We start from the raw sequence: 21,525 nt of genomic DNA, 5'->3' as shown, positions 1-21,525 counted from the left end.
GGAAAGAAAATCAGCCAAGGTTCCTGGCCCTGGTCACTATCCATTGACTCTCGTCGGAAAGTGCAGGTGTGCTGACAACAGATTCAGACTCAACTTTGAATACTCTACTGACACTAATTGTCTAGGCTCACACATGAAGAAAGATGACTTGGGAGAGATACCAGAGGGCATCTGGTGGCTCTGAAATTGTATTCCAGCATAGATCAGCACCTTCAAGTGATGAAGGGGTCTTGGGATGTGGGCATCGCTGGCAAGACCAGAATTTATTGCCAATCCATAGCTGCCTTCAAGAAGGTGGTGGTCTTGATGGTGTCGAGCTTAAGTGTTGCTGGAGCTGCATCCATCCAGGCAAGTGGAAAGTATTCCATTACACTCCTGACTTGCGCCTTCTAGGTGCTGCTGAGGCTTTGGGGAGTCAGGAGGTGAGTCACTCGCCGAAGAATACCCAGCCTCTGACCTCCTTTTGTAGCCAAAGCATTTATGTGGCTGGTCCAGTTAAGTTTCTGGTCAACGATGACCCCCAGGATGTTGATGGTGGCGGACTCGGCGATGGTAATGCCATTGAATAACAAGGGGAGGTGGTTAGGCTCTTTCTTATTAGAGATGGTCATTGCCTAGCACTTGTGTGGCACGAATGTTACTTGCCACTTATCAGCCCAAGCCTGGATGTTGTTCAGGTCTTATTGCATGCAGGCACGGACTGCTTCATTATCTGAGAAATTACAAATGGAGTTCAACATTGTGCAATCATCAATGAACAGTCCCACTTCTGACCTTATGATGGAGAGAAGGTCATTGATGAAGCAGCTGTAGATAGTTGGGTCGAGGGTACTGCCCTGAGGAACTCCTGCAGTGATGTCCTGAGGCTGAGTTTATTGGTCTCCAATAACCACAACTATTTTCCTTTGTACCAGGTATGACACCAGCAATTGGAGTGTTTACCCCCGATCCCCATTGACTTGAGTTTTAATCAGGCTCCTTGGTGCCACACTCGGTCAAATATTGCCTTGATGCCAAGGTCAGTCACTCTCACCTCACCTCTGGAATTCAGCTAGTGTTCATGTTTGGACCAAGGCTATAATGAGGTTTGGAGCCGAGTGGTCCGGATGGAACCCAAACACTGAGCTTAGTGAACAGCTTTTTGGTGAGTGAAATTGAAGTGAAAATTATTTATTTTTAAAGAAAACCTTCTCAAGACAAATTTCAAGGTAGGCGCACATTTGTGAAGCTATGGGATACAAGAATTTTTAGGAACAGGAAAAGGCCATAAGTCCCAATCTTTTTTGAGAGATCAACCTCATCCACCCACCTTCTCACCACCTGATCCCTTGCCCCCAGCAGTGAGCTATGTTTGAAGGGAGCGTGGGTCAGAGAACCAACGTTACAGTGTTAAAGCTTTATCTCCAACCTGTGCTCCCTTTGAGTACAGTTCCCCACTGGGATCACAAGAGCAGGTAATTTACCTTCCTATCCTTAATTCCTTCCTCTTCCATACATACGAACAATGACCCACTGGTCCATTCAGTCTGTCCCACACAACTGCGATGCCTTGTGCATCACAATATATACACTCCTCACCCCACCCGAAAGCCATATGGTCTCCTGGGAGATGCAAAAATACAGATAAAAAAATCCAGGCCAATAAGCGAAAAAAAAATCTGGAAAATTCCTCCTGACATCTAACCTAATTCTGGCCTTGCATAACTTGAGATTCTGACTCCTGGTCCTCCCCAACTTATTTAGTTGAAACAAACTGCCTACACAAACACAATCTATTCCCTTAATGATCCTATAAACCTCGATCAAATCACTCCCAAGTATATGCTTCTCTAAAGTGCAGAGTTCCAGCTCTTTGACCTTATTGTGGTAATTAAGATGCTTTATGCTGGGAATTAGGCTAATGGTCGTCCTCAGCATGATTTCCAAAGACTCAATATCACTCACCATGTGAGGAGGCGAAAACTGGACACAGTACTCTAACTGAGGCCTAACCAAGGTCTTGTACAAGGCAAAAGATCATGCTTTGTCTTATAGTGAATTGTCCTATAAATACACCTTAGCACCCTATTTGCTCTAGCTATTGCTTCACGGCATTGGTCAATGAACCTTTAGGGATCTATGCACTAGAATGCCCAAATCTCTTTCTTTCTCCACCGGCTTTAGTACTTTACCCTGAATGGTGTATGTATGTTCAGCATTCAAACACATCTAATTGTCTCAAACTGTAACAGGAAACAACAACTCTTAAATTGACACCATTCTGAAAATAAAATGGAAAAACTGTGGATATTTTTAACATATTTATATTAAAATCAAACCAGTAAGTACATGATTGATAATGAGCGTACCTGTATTCCAGGTGAGGTATGTTGAGGTGCATTCCATAGCTGAGGACGGTGGCGCCTTTTACTCAAAGATGGGTAAACAATAGGCCCCTTGATTATTTTATTGCTACTCAGTTGAACTGCTCTAAATCAAAGAACATTTTATAAAAACACTCATTCATTATAGGTTTTTGAGGCAAAAAGATTTCTACTATGAGGCACTTCATTATATAGGCACCATGAATGATTAGGGTGTGCAATCAAGCACTGGGGTTTGCAGACTCCATCCAATATATGGACCTCTGAAACTGGACATTTATCTTTCAATTCCATCCAATTTTCCAGGTTACAATTTTCAACTTTTGAAACCTCTTCTCGCCAGCTTTAAATCTCTCGACCTCCATTTTATCAGTTTTCTCCCCATCTCTCCTGAAGACACAATGACTCATGCTGGGGCTCATTGTCAAGGATGCTAAGTGTCCTTCACACAAGTGGCCATTCTACATATGTGAGTCGCAACAGTGAATAGTAGGCTATTCAATCACTGGGATCTAACGTTGAATCTGATCCTGTCCTCCCCTTAGGCCCACACGTGCCTACTCTCCAGCAAAGATTACTGCATAGCAATCAGGAAACGCAAGGCCCATATTTGTTCATCTTAGAGCCAACACCCTAGCTATCTCACCCTCACCCACCAACCCACCTCCCGAAATCAGCAAACATTGCATAAGTGGGATCTTCCTCTACACCGAGCCATTGGGAGAGTCATTTTACTTTATTTACCTATAATCACAACTCCCCCCCCAATCTCCTCAGAATCACTGAATTTCAAGAGTCCACCCGCAATATAACTGCCCCCAGCAAACTGACAGCCACAAGCAACAGAAAGTAAAATACTGCAGATACTGCACACTCACCAGATCAGGCAGCACCTATAGAGGGAGAAACCTCACAAACATTTCAGGTCGATGATCTTTTGTCAAAACTCAAGTTCAGCTACAAGTAACATCTCATTTGACGAGGAAGATTAGTCTGGAGGGAGTACTGAATTTTTCATTCAAAGTACTCCCCCACTTTACAATGATTAAAAAAAACAGGGGCTGTTCAGTTCTGGCTCCTGCTATTTCCAATGGATTTTCTCCTGGGTGCATGGGGATGCTCTGTTTTGATAGTACCACAGAGCAGTCTATTAGGTAGGGAGACTTAACCTTGTATGCCTCTTCATAGGTAATGTCAGATCAAAATTGTACCTCTATGTTTTTCATAATAAAATGCAGCAAATACTTTGAAAAAAAAAGAGTATTCCTCTTAGACTTAACATTGCCTTTAAATGACTAAATAATGACAACGAGTTGGGTTGGGATTAACAGTATGAGCTGCATTACTTACTCTGCTAAAGTCTGGTCAGCTGGAGTGTCTCTGTATTCCACAGCAGGAAGTGTCAACACTTGTCTATTGATTACATTCAAATACTCCGCTGCACGTCTCTGCAATAAAACATTTTTTGTTCAGGATGTGGTGACTCAATCACACTTCATATATTTACTTAAAATCGAGACTGTTTTGGCTTGCACTGCCCACTGATAACAGATTCATATAACTTGCTGTGTGTGAGATGCTGGCACTGATGAAACTCTCAGTCACTGAAAATACCATGCATTAATTTTCCTTTTATTTAATTGAGAAACTGGATTCATACAATTTTTGTTTGATTCACAAAAGGCCAAGACCAACAATGTAGGACACCCCCTATTTCCCAACTCCAAAAACAGCCAGAGGAGTAGACAGGGAAAGGACTGATTATGGGATTGTGCCTTGAATTCTTATCTTTGCCTTACTGGTGATAAAAAATACATTAAAAACCTTCAGAAAGAATCCCTAGTAAGGCACAGAGGGATAGTAAAAAAAAAGAATTCCCATTTAAAAAAAGACATTTCGTGTTCAGACTTCCTATCAATGTTTTCCATTATAAGTTCGTATGTCCACATTTATAATGGAAACTATTTACATAAAATTATCAAGCCGTAATTACACCCTCCTCCCAGTGAAAGCACTGCGGCTTTTATTATTATTATGTGGACATGGGAATTTATAATGGAAATTTAAAAGTAAGGATGCAGTGTGTGATTTTAAAATGGGGACAGAATTACACTTGTGAGTCATGGTCCAATTATCTCCTGCCCTCTAATTCCGCTTCACCTGAAGACTACAGTTGGTCTTGATTGCTCCATGTGCAACGCCATAGGAGATGGACGACTATTTTAGAAGCTTCTGGCCAACTTACTCAGACTGGACAGTCTGGTGCAAAACAGGATGGGCGGCAACCCTAGCCATCACCTTGAGTGAAAAGAGAAAGAGAGAAGATGAGATTGGGATATAGTGGCTAGGTGTGGCAGACTGAAGTTTTAAAAGATTGCAGGGGGAAAGGAAGCCTTGGGGGGGTGGGGGTGGGGATTCCACAGCCTCTGAGGAACTGAAAGAGAGGTAAGACAGGTGAATAAGGTAAACTTCAAGAGAGAGATGTTCACTGGTATTACACTAACACTGTAAGCTCATTTACTGATCTCTGTAGTTTCTCCCTGGTCCTCCTGTTGTCACTGAACCACACACCTACCTGTGGCCAAAATGCCAAGGTAGGCAACCGTCTCTCCAACCTCCGCAATGCTGTCTTCACATTGATAGAAAGCATGTGGCAGTGGACCAGGGATGATGGTCTCTCTAATATTTCCCTTTTTCAAGTTGGGAGGTACCTGGCCTCTGCTCAGAAAATTTTGCAATGCCGTGCAGCTGAGTCTGGGAACTGAATGGCTGTGAAATCATAACCTCTGTCCCCTTACTCTGGTGCTGTAGTTTTGCACATAAGTTTGCAACCATAATTTATCACACAGTTTCCAATCTCACCCACATCAGAAGGTGGATTCCCTATTAGGAGGCTGGATAATTAGTGAGCGTGAGTCACTACGGGCTAACCTTGCTAACGTTCTATTGGTCTGATTTCAAAGACACATTGACAGAGGTGAGAGCAGGTCATCCGCTGCTCTCCTAATCTAAGATTGGTATGTGTTTGGTGTCGGAAGAAACTGTGGAACACCATACCTCCCTCAGTCTTCTCTTTCACCTACAATTGATAGGTTTTTGAAACCCAAGCTTTGGGTGCACCTAATCTCTATTTTTTTTTAAACTTACCTTGTCTTCTCTCTTCCTCCTTCCTTACCATTGCCAATAAACCACTCTGACCCTGAACCATATAACACTGCCATGTCAGTAAGCGCAACCATGCCAACAGGCTCATTGAATCAGTGTGCGCTACTGTAGAACATTGTGTGAGCATCAACATGTACACAAGTGTAACATTCTGAAGAAAATGGTGTTTCGTTATATCTAGACTTATTACAGTGCATGTCACTCCATCAGTCTCTTCTTAACAATTTACAATGTTTATTCAAATATGGGAGTCAGGATGGCTACTCCAATTTCCAGTTTCTGGAAGTGTGGGTTGAAATGTCACATAAAAGATTATTAATGTTTGTAAAACAAAGTTTAGAAAATAGTTGTGAATTCTTTCCCCTATTTTCTTCCAGCCAAAAAATAAGAGAGGTAGTTTTTAAAGCAACTTAAACAGTACGATGCAAAGATTTGACCTATGATCCACCCATTAGATCCACTATATATATTTTTCCTCTTCTCTCCCAAAGGTGATAAGTTATGCTAGGGTAGGTTCCAGGGCTTCAGTGCCTCATGCAAGTGGCTATTTATCATGTGTGTGCCTAGTGAGTGCTGCCAAGCTATTCCAATAGGTGTCCAGCCCTGCCCGATCCTATCCTCGCCTGACGTCCAAACAACAACTTGCATTTATATAGTGCCTTTAACGTAGTAAAACGTCCCAAGACACTTCACAGGACTGTTTATCAAACAAAATTTGACATCGAGCCACATAAGGAGATATTAGGACAGGAGCTTGGTCAAAGAAGTAGGTTTTAAGGAGCGTTTTAAAGGAAGAGATGAAGGTAGAGAGACGGAGAGGTTTAGGGAAGGAATTCCAGAGCTAGGGCTCTCGGCAGCTGAAAGCATGGCCACCATTGGTGGAGTGAAGAAAATCGGGGATGTGCAAGAGGCCAGAATTGGAGGAGTGCAGAGATCTCGGAGGGTTGTAGGGCTGGAGGAGGTTAGAGAGATAGAGAGGGGCGAGGCCATGGAGGGATTTGACAACAAAGATGAGAATGCTTCTCTTGGATGAGATGCACTTATCAATATCAATTACTGGATAGTGACCAACAGTGGGAACCTTGGCTGATTTTTTCTCCTTGCTAACCTAGGAGCACGTAGGCCAGCAATTCTACACTATTAATATAAATTGCTGCTGCTCAAGTGGCTTAAGAATGTAATTTGTACATATATACACATACATAGACATAACATATTATAACATTGCAGTCGCGATGAAATAAAAGTGGTTTTAATAGCAATTAAAAGTAGCTCTGAGATTATATTAATTTGAAGACTGTGAGGCTGTTGTGATGTCTTCACTATAGAATAGTGTGTCATGATTCACAAAAAGGGATAAGGACCTTAATTTGCAAAAAGGAATCCCAATGATAGGACTATTGAGATCAAAATGTCTATTATTATGTATTCTTTAGAAATATATTTGAACCATAGAATTACTGCATAAATCGTAGATGAATCATTATGGTGCATTCATCTTGCACCAAGTGAGAGAGAAAATAATATGTGCGATTAATCTAGGATCCATGGGTATAGTATTTATAAAATAACTCTCTTCCCTCCCTCCAATTTTCTTTCTTCCTCTCCTGAAGGTGCTGTTCCATGCTGGGGTGTGCTTTCACGGAATTTTGCCCAAGTAAATGGCCATTCTTCATACGTGACCCCAGGCAGCAAGTGTTCGAGGGCTATTCAATCGTGGGAGGCACAGCTCAGTCCTGTCCTCAGCTGCAGCAGAAGTCACTGGATGATGATCAGGAGTTGCGTCTTTTTTCCCCCTTCACACAGGAGTGCTGCGGCTAATTGTATCACTTGTACCAACTCCTGAGATTAAACCTGTGGCCTTCTGGCAGAAAGGATTGCTTCACGTTCTTTTCAAACACATTTATGATCTCACTACCCACAGCAACCAGAGCAAGTGTTTCCCCTTGGTTTGAATGGCTTAGTTCCACACTGTGCAGCGAACTATAAAATAATTTTTAATATGCATTTCATTTTTCTACCTTGTAATGGCAATTCATAAAAGACATTGTTTAAATTAATTCAGTTGTTGCATTAGTAAGTTTTAAAAAGATTCATCTTTAGGCAGTTGAAGAAAAAATGTTGCTTTTGCTGACACCTGAGGGGGGGAAAAAAAACATTTCCCCCCTAGTTAACAGTGGCGCACGATTTCCTCCACAAAAGGCTACAAGAGCAAAGTAACAATTTCAGCTCCATAGCACCAGTTTTCAGCTCTGCAATCATGCCAAGGGCACATAGAAAATGACATTTCTATCCTGTACATAACTAACATTGCTAATGGTCCATGAACACATTGTACCTGATCTGTTTTGCTCACCCAGTTTGCTCATGTCCATTAATGATACATCAAGGGTATTTAATTTCTTGTCAAACCAGCAGGGGGAGGTGGTAGGCCCTTCTGCTTGTCCCTGGGTGTTTTTCAGCTCTTGGTTGTGTGTAAATTGTATGTGCAGATAAAACTTGGCTTCTCCCAGTTCTCATCTGGATGCAGTGTGCCTTTTTAAAACCTAATAAAAGCCTTTTAGTACAGCACAAGGTGCCAGGTCCTCTCCGGAAGCAAAATTCATGCCTCTTATTCAAAAAAATCAAATTTACAAACAGAAAAAATGGCTCAGGTATTTATTCTCCTTTTCCATAGATGGTCCTGGCTACTTGCTGTGTTCCAAAGCATACATAGCTTATGGTTAACTAATATTTATTAAGCAGCAGCAACACCTTGCACTTTCAATTACACTAACCTTTATGCCCATTTCAGTCCTATGTATGGCTGTTTCAAGTGTCTGAATCTGTATTGCTTCTGCAGATCCATGTATCGTTATGTGTGAGATTCTCTCCTTCAGCTGCTGAAGATCCTCTTGAACCTAAAGAACAAACAGTATAAAGGTAGAGTGCTCAAATGTAGCACCATTATAACAGATCCCATTAAGAAATACAGGTCTTTGGATGTAGCTTTGTAACAGTATCCAAACTATACTCATACTCCCTGGAAATCATGAGTTAGCCCATAAAGTGCTTTTGTATCTCTAGCATAGTTAATAGTATGTTATACTAATGTGTTTTTGCTGTCGTAAACCCGTACTTTTGATGCTGGTCGTATCAGTGCCAAATGCTAAGTTTAATGCAGCCAATTTGCTGCCAATCTCCCAAATAGCAGGAGATTTCCTCTGGGCACTAGGTAACGTGAAATTAGAAACGTGTTTATAAAAACCCACTAATGATTTTACTACAAATAATGCACAGAGGAAATCATCCTCTGCAAGACTACCTGGAGAGTTATTTTAAATAGCCAGCCTACACTTACGCTTAAAATATTTATATATAAAAAAGAAAAAGACAGTCATTTCTTGCTCTAAGGGGAGGGACTGGGGATTTAAAAGCAGCTGCCAATCCAGAGACCAACTTCACTCAGCAACTAGCCTCGAATTGACCTCAAACTGTGCCTACTTATAGCAATTTGGCTTTGAGAGTTTGAAGGAACAGTCCAGCCTAAACACTGCTCTACATCAGTAGCAGCTTTCCTAAAGACGATCCTTTTACATTTATCAAGACGAGCTATTAAGACATAAACTGTCCCCTCATAGAAACATAGAAAATAGGAGCAAGAGTAGGCCATTCGGCCCTTCAGGCCTGCTCTGCCATTCAAAATGATCATGGCTGATCGTCTAACTCAGTACCCTGCTCCCGCTTTTTCCCCATATCCCTTGATCCCTTTAGCATTAAGAAATATATCTATCTCCTTCTTGAATATATTTAACGACTTGGCCTCCACTGCCTTCTGTGGTAGTGAATTCCACAGGTTCACCACCCTCTGAGTGGAGAAAACATCTATAATACATTATAAATCTTACATCTGTATGCACTTACTGTGTCAACCTTTTCCATTGTGAATTTCTATGTGCACATTTATGACGGTATCTGCCTGTGTAAACTTGTCATGCTGTAACTATACCTTCCTGCCAGTGGGAGCACTGCAGCACCTCAGATTGCCTCTCCCATCTCCTCAGCTGCACTGCAGAGAAACATCTATGCTGCACAGAATCATTTCTTTCAGCACAGGAGGCCATTTGGCCCATCATGCCTGTGCCGGATCTTTGAAAGAGCTATCCAATTAGTCCCGCTCCCCTGCTCTTTCCCCATAGCCCTGCAAATTTTTCCCCTTCAAGTATTTATCCAATTCCCTTTTGAAAGTTATTATTGAATCTGCTTCCACCACAGAGTGACTGCAGAAATAGGTGATTAAAATTAAAATTATGACATGCACCGAGTAAAAATCCAAACATACAATAATATTAGTGGTTCTCAAACTTTATCAGGCTACACCCCAACAACCTACTCCATTTCTCTGATTCCCAAATTGCGGTGGTTTTGTCAAAGTATTATATATAAAAATAAGGAAACAAATAATGGCTTTAAAATGGGGACCGAATTATGTATGTGCTCCCTGGAGCAATGATCCCCATACTCTAACCATCCTTCACCTGAAGACTGCAGTTGGACTTCACTTCCTGCAGGGATTGAGTCGTATATAAATAATATTATTACATCAAAGTATTATATAAAAATAAAGAGAGAATATATGAATTTAAATTGGGGACTGAATTTTTTTTTTATTCGTTCATGGGATGTGGGCGTCGCTGGCGAGGCCAGCATTTATTACCGATCCCTAATTGCCCTTGAGAAGGTGGCAGTGAGCCGCCTTCTTGAACCGCTGCAGTCCATGTGGTGAAGGTTCTCCCACAGTGCTGTTGGGAAGGGAGTTCCAGGATTTTGACCCAGCGACGATGAATTACATCTGAATGGCCTGGTCCATTTATTCACCGCTCTCTAACCCCACCTTTACACCTGAAGACTACAATTAGAACATAAGAAATAGGAGCAGGAGTAGGCCATATGGCCCCTTGAGCCTGCTCCACCATTCAATAAGATCATGGCTAATCTTTGGCTTCAGCTCCATCTTCCCGCCCAATCCCCATATCCCTTGATTCCCCTTGAGTCCAAAAATCTATCTATCTCAGCCTTGAACATATTCAACGACTCAGCATCCACAGCCCTCTGAGGTAGAAAATTCCAAAGATTCACAACCCTCTGAGTGAACAAATTCCTCCTCATCTCAGTCTTAAATGGCCGACCCCTTATCCTGAGTCTATGCCCCCTAGTTCTAGACTCGCCAGCCAGGGGAAACAACCTCTCAGTATCTACCCTGTCAAGCCCCCTCAGAATCTTGTATGTTTCAATGAGATCACCTCTCATTCTTCTAAACTTCAGAGAGTGCCACTGCAATGCCACTGGAGACTGACCAGATATTATATAATAATACATTGTGCGCTACATTGTATAATGCTCCTGTTATAATAAAACAGAATATCCTGAGTAATGAAATGGGAAATCCAATGATACACGCTCAGGAAAGCCTACTGATGACAACGACAACAACAGTCATTTATACAGCACCTTTAACATAGTAAAACGTCCAGAGGTGCTTTAAAGGAGCGTTACCAAACAAAATTTGACACCGAGCCACATAAGGAGATATTAGGACAGGTGACCAAAAGATTGGGGAAAGAGGTAGGTCTTAAGGAGCGTCTTAAAGGAGGAGAGGTAGAGACACAGAGAGGTTTAGAGAGGGAATTCCAGATCTTAGGGCGTAGGCAGCTGAAGGCACGGCCGCCATTGGTGGAGCGATTAAAACAGGGGATGCGCAAGAGGCCAGAATTGCAGGAGTGCAGAGATCTCGGAGGGTTGTGGGGCTGGAGGAGGTTACAGAGAGAGGGAGGGGGTCGAGGCCATGGAAGGATTTGAAAACAAGGATGAGATTTTTAAATTCGAGGCGTTGGCAGACCGGGGGCCAACGTAGGTCAGCGAGCACAGTGGGTGAGTGTTAACAGGACTTGGTGTAAACTAACATACAGGCAGCAGAGTTTTGAATGAACTGAAGTTTACAGAGGGTGGAAGGAGGGAGGCCAATCCAGGAGAACACTGAGTCCAATTAACATTTAATGGCCTGGTTCTTTAAATAGTAAAATAATTAGAAGATTTACTCCTCAAGTACCTGGACTAATATGTGTCCCACATCAGTGTTACTGTCTGTTGAGTGTCCTGCCATGTTGTGAGCACAGCTGCTTCCACCTCACACTCTCTCCATTCCCCTCTTCATGTTGTCATCCTCCAGGGTAGCTTGAGGGTTCCCTTAGCAACGGAATGTAGCCCCTACCACAGGAGAAGAGGGGAGACTATCACCCATCTCAACAGTGAACATAAAGACTTTTCACACTTGTGGCTGATATTTTGCATGAAACTTACATGCATAACATTTTTATGTCTTTTAAAATATCTCCTATAGTTTCCTTTCGTCGCATTCTGTATACTGGACCGCGATTAAAAGAAGCGTCTACCTCTTCTGGAAAATGGTATGTTCCTCGTTGCCAGGAGAAAATAGAGAAACAACTTAAAGAATAAATAAAATCTCAGTTCAGGAATGGGTAAGATGTGGCTTTCAAAATTGGATAGATTTACCAATAGATTTTTTTTTTGTGTGCGTGTCGCGTTTATAGCGGTTGCTAAGGGAAAGCCTGGTCGGGAAACGAGGTGCGTTGGATCCCGCTGTTGCTGGGGTGAGAGGTCAGAGGTCAGAGTTGGCGGCGGCCGAGTCGGAATGGAGGTTCCCAGCGCCTTGCTCGTCAGCTGCTGCCCTGTTTTCGTGGAGGAAACGCTGGTGAAAGGTGAGTGAGTGTCTGCCTGCCTTTTATAGGCCCCGCTCTACGCCGAGAGCGGTTAATTATATTTAACAGGCCCCCTCTCTCCCGGTCGGTGGCGTTTCCCAGGCTTTTAAAAAAAAAATCATCCATGGGATGTGGGCGTCGCTGGCGAGGCCGGCATTTATTGCCCATCCCTAATTGCCCTTGAGAAGGTGGTGGTGATGATGAGCCGCCTTCTCGAACCGCTGAAGTCCCTATGTCTTCTTGTAGCTGGATTATGCAACTGAGGGGCTTGCTAGACCATTCCAGTTAAGAATCAGCCACATTGCTGTGGGTCTGGAGTCACATATAGGCCAGACCGGGTAAAGACGGCAGGTTTCCTTCCCTAAAGGGCATTAGTGAACCAGATGGGTTTTATTTTACAACAATTGTAGTTTCATGGTCACTATCACCAGCTTTTTATTCCAGATTTTATTTCATTAACTGAATTTAAATTCCCCATGGCAGGATTTGCTACCGTACCCAATGGGCTAACTAACCTAAGATGGCCTAACTCTCCCCCAGGTCAGTGTGTGAGAAGCGGCTTTGGTGCAGCCACTGCCTGGCACTTGCAGGGAGATGGAAGGACCTGTTTTCCTGAGGGTGGGTGGGGATTACCCTCCTTTTATATGGCACCGTTTTACTGTAGTTTAGTTGTTTTCTAACCCTGATGAGTGTCGTGTTGAAATTGGCCAAATAACCTTTAATTTTTTGTAAACCTTGTCACAAGGTTCTGCCTCCCTTCCTGTAGAAAGTTGAATGGATTGCAATTGCTCTTCCCCCTTGATGTGATCACAAGATAATTACAGAAAAGGAAGGGCATTTGGCCCACCTTAATTCATCACATCTAGAGACCCTAATGTTGTGCCACAGACAGTTGTATCTAAGGAGTGAGCACTTGATGGGGCAGTGCAGAGAGAGCTTTGCTCTACATGTAATATTTGCTGTACCTGAAATAAAAATAAAAAATGCTGGAAACACTCAGCAGGTCAGGCAGCATCAGTGGAGGGAGAAGCAGAGTTAATGTTTCAGGTCGATGACCTTTCATCAGAGCTGTGCTGTACCTGACCTGGCAGTTACACTGGATGCTCAAATGGTAATATCTTTTGTTTCCCAGCACTAATACCCCATGTCCTAAGGGAAAGAATTCATCAAAACAACAATTTGCCAGCTGAAGTATGCTATATTAGTTTTAGGGTTTCAATTCTCATTAGTCATTTAAAAAAAAACGGATGCATCTCACTTGAAAAATAATATGCAGTTGCACGTGTTTGTGCAAATCTCACTCCTCACATTGATTTCTCAGGTCTGTTTATGTAGTTTGAGGGTAGGTAGTTAAAGTCCTTTGCTGCATAATCTCAAAAAATTGTCTTATCAGTGAGCTTTGGTTCAGTCGTATGACTCGCCTTTGAATCGGAAGGTTGTGGATTGAAGCCCCGCTCAAGAAACTTGAGCTCATAATCGAGGCTGGCACTTAATGCAGCCCTCCCTCAGTACTGCACTTATCGGAGGCGCGTCCTTCAGATGAGTCGTTAAACCGAGGCCCCATCTGCCCTCTCAGATTGATGTAAATGATCCCATGGCACTCTGATATTTATCCCTCAACCAACACCAAAAACAAATGATCTTATCATTTATTTCATTGCTGTGCACAAATTGGTTGCCGTATTTCCTACATTATAGAAGTGCCTACATTTCAAAAGTAGTTCAGTGGCTGTGAAGTGCTCCTGAGGTCGTGAAAGGCGCTATGTAAATGCAAGTTTGTTATTACTGCATCTGATGAGTGCGTGGCTAAAAGTAGAGTGCTGTTCTGCATTAAGCCAGGTTTATGGCCAGCCATATGTTATACAGAAATATGTTTAATTCAGTGGAGTGTAATCTATTAAAACTAAATCTTAAATGTGTTTAAGTTCATGTGCTATATGAATAATTTAGTGGTTTATGGTTATATAAGTTGAAAATGAGGGCAGTGGATGTGCTTGGAGTTGAGGATAGGTAAAGATAGATCAGGCGAATGAGGTGAACTTTGAGTGTGCTGACGATGGCATTCCCAAAGAGGAGGTCATTCACTTTATGGTAACTTTAAAAAAAAATCAAGCACAGGACTCTCTCTTTTTCAGCCATTTACTTAAGGATGTGGTCATATAGTTTATTATGAAGTTGTAGCTTTCCTTTTGGTCATAATTGTAGTCCAGATTCACAAACAGACTCGAGGGCTGGATTTATGCTATGTCAAATTAGTGTCAGCTCAAATTAGGATCGTTTGTATCCCGGGCTTTCATGTTCATGGTTGTCTTTTGAGTTATACTGTCACTTTTACATTGGTGTGTACCCAAAACCATTTTACATTGACACAAAAGTAGCTGTATAAATGCAGCCTATAAAGGGATAGCATAATATAATTTCACATTACCATTGCAGATATTTACTTGCTAGTGATACAATCTTTGTATCAACACTAAAGTTATAGTGTAAATTGGGAGTCAGGCTCTCACCTGACTTTGGAGTGAAGCAGAGTGACACTCCCTTCTCCAGGGAATCTCTGCATTTACTCTATAACTGTAGCATCTTTGCACCTACTCTAGAATTATAGTGTAATTGCAGCCTCTGTTTGCCCCATTATATTGACATCAGCTGTATTGAAGCCAGTATAGCCAAGTAAGATTTATTGCTGACCCTGTAACTTTGCTTTATTAAAATCAATGCTTTATAGTAAATCAGTTAATCCCATTACAAAACCTGCACAGGGTAAAATCGGTCAACTTTAATTCCCAATAGTGTGGTTTAAACATGAAGGCTGCTTTCTGGAGTTCTCAGCTATTGTCTTAGGCTGTTTGTTGTCAAAAAGAGGTCAGCATTGGCAGAATTAATGCAAGTTGGTGTTGGTTTTGTGCTGACATTGCTTGACATGTTGATATAAAGGGTCACATTTTCTTTCATCTGCTGGAGAGCTTGGTCTTCTTTAATGTTCCATAGCCTTGCTCAACCCCATTTGAGTGATTTTCTCCTGCCACACACCCATGCCTCTGAGCCATCATTTGTTGTCTGGCTCTGGGATGTTGACAGCTGATATTCAGCACACTTACTTTTGGTTTTCTGAAAGCAAGGAATGCGATTGGGAAAGTGGGCTATCCAATATCCATTTTTCCCCTATGTTCATGGGGAAGTGACTGGCTACCACTTATCAACTGGAACCTCATCATGAGCAGTGTCACTGGTACAGGCCTGTGTGTCATCACTAATTGGTACAGCATTCCCATTTTCAAAATTTAAATGTATATTTTCTCACCAATTTTTTCACTTCACTCTTGACGGGAAGGTATTGACTCCTTGCTGTCCTGCAGGTACCAGGCACCCTCTGCTCAACTAAAGGGCAATTATTCATATGTGAGACTTCACCATGAGGAAAGGGGAAGCATCCAATTGTGGTTTTAACAATATCTACCAATGTGTATAAAAAGCAGAAATCATGCTCACCTGATCTCCTAATGCATAAAGGCACCACCATTGAATCATACAGACTAAAAGGTCTCCAATTTGTTTCCTGATCTTTTCTGAATTAGCAAATTTCATCTTTGGCGGCAGTTGGAGTGCTACATTTGGCCTCAGTATCCCTGGGTTAGGGAGGTGAAAAATTAGCCTCAGTTCTTACTCCTGATTGTTGTCCAGTGATCCACATAGACAATGGATATATGTGATTGTTAGTTGAAAATAGGATTGGCTTGGCTTTGTTCTCCGTGGTCGAATATCCTGCTGACACTATCCAAGCTCACACATAAAGAATGTTACTTGAGCAAAGCCTTGATGGCTCTCAAGTTAATGACCTTTAACAAAAGCCCGCCACTTCAGTGGAGATGAAAACGTGGAGGAAAACAAAACACCCAACAGATTTGGTTGCCAGTATCGGATTTGTCCTTGATTTTGGATCAGCTTGTCAGAATTTAGTCAAACTAAGACAGTCCTGTATTCACAAGAAAAGATTTATACTTATGAAATGATTCACCTCAAGCAGGTTAATGTCATTTTAACACAATGCAGTGTCGTGTAATATTGCATTTTGTACTGTTTAACCATGGACACAATTCTCCATTTCATATCCTTGGCAGCATGTTCTTATGTTCAGTATTAGTGAAGTTGATAACAATAACTCATTTTTTGGCAGAATTACTTAAACATTAATTTCCATATCAATGAAAACTGACCTGATGGAAAAATGCAGCAGTATGTTGTGAAAACCTAAAACTTTCCAGTGTGCCATTTTATTCAGTCATGGAAATGCTTGTGTTGCAAGATGAAACATTTTAATTTCACTATTTATGGTAACACAAGCCATTGCTGCTGTTCGACTGTAAAGGGTGATAAATTGCAATAGTGAAGTAAAACTGAACTGGACCAAAGATGAAATGCATGAGTACTTTTGTAAATTAGGCCCATCCAAGTGAAACATGATTGACATTATTTTGTTTTTATTTTAAATGTGTTACGGGCCTTGGCTTGCTTTGTAACTGTCAGGCCAGAGTCAGCCTTGTGTAAATGTTGTGCAGTTTTTGTTTCACCTAATTTGATGTAGCTTGATTTGGCATTAAGTGTAACCATTGATTCAGGTGGCTGCTGCAGAGTATTTTAGCTAAGTATGTCCTAAGCTTATTTAGTGTATTGGTACTAATGTTACAATACATTATACTAGAAAACTGGAGAAAAAATATCAAACGTGGCCTCATACATCTTACTGCTGTGTGCCAAAATGCATCTTGTGTGTCTCTAATTCATAAAAGGTTTGTATTTATGTAGTGCTCTCAAAGATCTCCAAGCAGTTCACATACATATATAAGCCATTTTTGTACACAGCAAAATCCAACAAATAGGTTTAAGATGAATGACTGACTGACTAGATAATCTGTTTTTGTTGATGAGCAATATTGTTAGCCAGGACACCAGGATAACTTCCTGCTCTTCTTTGAATGTTACCATTGGATCTACCTAGACCACTGGAAGATGGAGACAGGGTTTAATTTCTCATCCTAAGGACAGCACTTCCTCAGCACTGGAATGTCGGCCTACATAATGCACTAGTATCCAGGAGTGGGACTTGAACGCACAACCTTCTGACTCTGAGATCAGAGCTGAGCTGAGCTGACAGTCCATCACCTCAAATTGCTCCCAACTTCACCAGTGACCAATCTAATCATGAGTCCAGTATTACACAGCTGAATGCTCCTGTCAGGCATGTTTGGAAGAACAAAATGTATAATTGTGTTGATGGTATTTTCATAATTCAAGTGATAATGTTACACTGTGCTGAAACCCTAGTGACCGCATTGCAGAGGAAATTCTGTTTTGAGAGGGTTAGAGCGTATTGCTGGAATGGAACAATTGAGCTGCTGTGGAGGCTGCACTTTGGGTTAAAATGCCGTACAGTGGTCACAGTGAAGAAATAATTTGAAAGAGGGGGAAAGATTTGCAACACATTTGCATGCTGGGAAGTGTGGTTGTCAGCATTTGAATGTTTACACTAAATGAATACACTGTAAACATTGACCACCTTCATTGAACCTTTCACTATAAACATGTACTTGGAAAAACAAGCGGAGTTCACATTTGGCCTTCAAGACATTCACCATATTGGTTGATTATTTGTTTTTCTGTATCTATGATTTTAAAGCGAAAAATAAATCAAATCCAGAGCTTACAGTTTAGATTGGTATAGGTAGAAAATACTTCTCGTGGACACAGACTGAAATTTGGATTGAGAGAAAAAGAGAGATTAATCAACTCAATCAATTAATATATTAAATGATACATATAGCACATCCAAATTTCTCACTCCAGATGTGTTGCCTTGTTTTAGCTTCTGTAACAATCTTCTGTCATGCACTTGTAATCCCCAGTCTGAACTTCGGGAGCCCTTATCAAACAATTAATCTCTGAATGACTCCAGCGTCAGTTTACTTAACTACAATTAGACTTTGTGACCTTTAAAGGGACACAATCCACTTTGGCAGAATAGGTTACATGGTACAATACTCCTGATTTTTATATCATACAATTTACTGCGAGCAATACCATGGAATGCTGGTTTTCATTTTAAATCTGTTGCCAACACCTGAATGGAAGTGGGAAGAAAATGGAAAGGAGAGTCGATTATGAATATTCTTGCTGGTGGATTGATCTTGGCTCTTTGGTGTTACTGATTTGTAACAGGCTCCTACTTATTATCCATTATATAGATTATATGCTGCATGTTATTGGTTCATAATCGCAATTATAGTACAGCTTCTAGTGTATAATATATTTGAATCCCAATATGAACTCTAGTTTCTACATAATAGGTGTTGCTTGGCTGGCTGACTCTGGGCCCTGCAATATTGTAGTTAAGTGGTCTTGTCCAGTATTTTGAGGCCCAAAGGTGACAGCTTTTTTAAAAAAAAATGAAGTCTTAATGCTCAAGGTGAGGGAAGTGAATGGTGGGAAATAGAACATTTTCCAACCCAGTGTCTGCATTAAGTGCTCCCAAGTCATGTACGGCATAGGTAAGTGTTGGAGTAAAGCTCATCTACACATGTTCTAACAATATGCCTCTCTTGCATTTTCCCATATCCTGGTGACCTTTTGGAAACTGTAACCTTAGTGCCTAATTAAAGGGGCAGTTTTGTACTGTCAACAGTCAGCTGGAGTTCAGGTCCAGGATGTGGAAGGGCAATGTGCTGAGCTGCACTGCCCTTCACAACCGCTAGGTTTGCCGAACTGTATTTATGTCTCTAATGTATTGACGAATGGTTAAGATTTTGTGGGGAAGAGTAAAAATGTGACTGGGAAAGTGAACTTTTTGAGTTGCTCAGGAGGAATAAACCATTTGTGCTGTCCCAATGCCAAAAATGGACATATATTTTGAGTTTACTTTTCTTTTCTGGGAAGGAACTGTAAGAGAGAGTGCATAGCAGCCTCACTGTGTTCTTGCCATCGTCCAGTTTGTTGCCTCAGCTGGAGTTCAATCCCAGTTCACCTGCATAATCTGACTGGCATAAAGCACTTCAGATACTGTCTGTATTGTTCTGCTTAAGTTCCACCAGGTGGCTATGGAGACTGATAGATTGTAATTTCATTTCAAGTACACCGTCTCACTGTACTGAGAAGAAAGAGTTGGGTAGTTTAACAGTTGGAGTGCCTAATGAGATAGAAACTGCTGGAGCAGGGCTAATAAGTACATTGAAGGCATTTCTCAGAATAATTCTTTTTTCTGTAACTACTTATTTTGAAAGTTTCTGGTTGAAATTTTTATTGATCCTACTGATGCTTTACCAGATCGTAAAATCAGTTTTAACTATAAGAACAAAAGCAGATTATTAACTTTATTACATTACACATCAAAAAAGTTGTTTAAACAGTGTGGCGGAAATAAATGTGATGAGCAAGTTGTATCGAGGAGTGCTGCTTTGGCGGAGGTGCTGTCCTTTGGATGAGATGTTAAGCGGTTGCCTGTGCAGGTGGATGTGAGAAGTTCCACGGCACCACTTAAAGTAGGGCAGGGAATTCTCCCAGCGTCCTGGTTGAAATTCTTCCCTCAACCGATCCCATCAAAATCAGATTATTTGGTGTCTCATCTCATTGCTGACACACACTATTAACTCAATTGGAGCAGCACTATCCCTAAATTGGAGAAATGTGCCTTTCAAAAGGACGCGCCTTGCAAAGAACCTGAAGTAGTAATGTTCCTTCTCCACCTAAAGTGCCTGGTGAAGTAGGAAACCTGACGTGTGGAATTGTGGGTGTAAGCCCATGTCCAACCACTCTGACAATGTGTTGGCACATAGGTCCACCTCTGTCTTAAATGTCTTTAAATGCAGTCACTGTTTGAAAGTTTTAGAATACTGCACTCCACCACATGGTTTTATATCCATTGTTACAGGTTGTTTCTGCTAAGTCCCAGTCAGTAGGACATCATTGCAAAGCATCGCAGGTGATATAATCATGTTAAATTTGATTATTATACAACAGGAACGGACACTTTTGACTGTTCCTTTCGCCAACATATCTAAACCCTTAACCGCTCAATCCACCGCTCCTATTTGAAGACCTATGGGATGTTTTCTTACTCTGTAGCCGCTATACAAATGTAAGCTGTTGACTGTGCACTAAAGACTAAGTAGTATCCTCCCAAAGTGTGTGTGTACGCACACATGCAAGTGTCAGTCTACCTGCGTTGAGTTAACTAATCTTGGCCAGGGTCCTACAATTGGGCTAGGGAGGGGGGAACGCTCAGCCAGGATTTCTGCTCCTCAGGACAATTCTCTGAGGATGACTGAAAGAGTATGCGTGTGGATGTTGGGTAAGGTAGAGTAGGCTGCTGCCACTCACTGTCTAGGCTCATATGTGGTGATGACTACATAGGTGAGATACTTGAGGGCAGTACACACCCATGGAACATTAGCCCCCCCCCCCCCCCCCCCAAAGGCAGTGCCTTTAGGAGGAGGGAAGAAAACTGGAGGAAAAATGATCCTTATTTAGTTTTGCCACTGAGAAATGTAATGAAGTGTAGGGTGAACTTGTGAATTTTAGTAATATGTCCACTGGGACTGTGGAAAAACACACACAGGTATTATCCTTCCAAATTCGGAGAGTATTTTGAGCTGTATCACATTAGGGTGTAATACTAGTAGTGGCGGAAGTAATTTAGGATGAGTATCATATAAGAAGCATGTTGCACAACATTTAATGTGTGTTGACTTAACTTGATTTGTTTTTGGTAGATTGTTACCACTATGCTAAGTAATCTTGTGAAAACACTGCTAATTTATTGTAATTCTATGTATCTAATTTTATTTTTAAACAAATCTAATATGGGTGTACTTTTAGCACCATAGAATTGCCCTAAATCACATGTCGGCATGTAGTGCAACAGAGTGGCATCAGCAGTATAATTGCAAAACTCCAGAGTGTTTATCATTCAACTTGTAGCTGGCGTTTACTTTCTTTCAGTTTGAGACCTGAATTGTATGCAGCCGCTTTCCATAAGTGCACATGCAGTTTTTCCTTGTCATTAACAATCCACAAAGAAACTTTTATTAATTTTTAATTAATTAGTAAAAATGATTAGGTGTATAATATGTGTTAGTCTGTATAACACTGCATTTCACTCTGAGGAATCCAGATGGCTACCTAAAGCAGCGATTTTCCAACTTTTCTACATGAGGGACCCTCTGCAAATATTGACACAGTCTTAACTT

General features: G+C 41.4%; 2 protein-coding genes across 3 annotated transcripts in view; one reads left to right on the top strand and one right to left on the bottom strand.

Annotated features, from left to right (window-relative positions):
• The window catches only part of iqch (IQ motif containing H), a 112,896-nt gene extending 101,174 nt beyond the window's left edge, over nucleotides 1-11,722 (bottom strand). Inside the window, exons 1-4 of the mRNA XM_067971340.1 lie at nucleotides 11,617-11,722; nucleotides 8,306-8,428; nucleotides 3,714-3,811; nucleotides 2,349-2,469 (exon numbers count right to left, since the gene is read on the bottom strand). Of these exons, the coding sequence (XP_067827441.1) occupies nucleotides 2,349-2,469; nucleotides 3,714-3,811; nucleotides 8,306-8,428; nucleotides 11,617-11,670 (396 nt within the window). The 5' untranslated portion in view covers nucleotides 11,671-11,722. The remainder of the gene's footprint in view (nucleotides 1-2,348; nucleotides 2,470-3,713; nucleotides 3,812-8,305; nucleotides 8,429-11,616) is intronic.
• Nucleotides 11,723-12,176: 454 nt separating this feature from the next.
• aagab (alpha and gamma adaptin binding protein) overlaps nucleotides 12,177-21,525 on the top strand; it is a 32,717-nt gene continuing 23,368 nt past the window's right edge. For both annotated transcript variants that reach the window (XM_067971339.1, XM_067971338.1), the window contains exon 1: nucleotides 12,177-12,286. In XM_067971339.1, the coding sequence (XP_067827440.1) occupies nucleotides 12,220-12,286 (67 nt within the window). In that variant the 5' untranslated portion in view covers nucleotides 12,177-12,219. The remainder of the gene's footprint in view (nucleotides 12,287-21,525) is intronic.

The sequence above is a fragment of the Heptranchias perlo genome, chromosome 34 (genome assembly GCF_035084215.1).
Source record: "Heptranchias perlo isolate sHepPer1 chromosome 34, sHepPer1.hap1, whole genome shotgun sequence".
In the NCBI taxonomy this organism is placed as follows: domain Eukaryota; kingdom Metazoa; phylum Chordata; class Chondrichthyes; order Hexanchiformes; family Hexanchidae; genus Heptranchias; species Heptranchias perlo.
The sequence above is the reverse complement of the archived record's forward strand: the minus strand, read 5'-3'. Positions and strand labels throughout refer to the sequence as shown.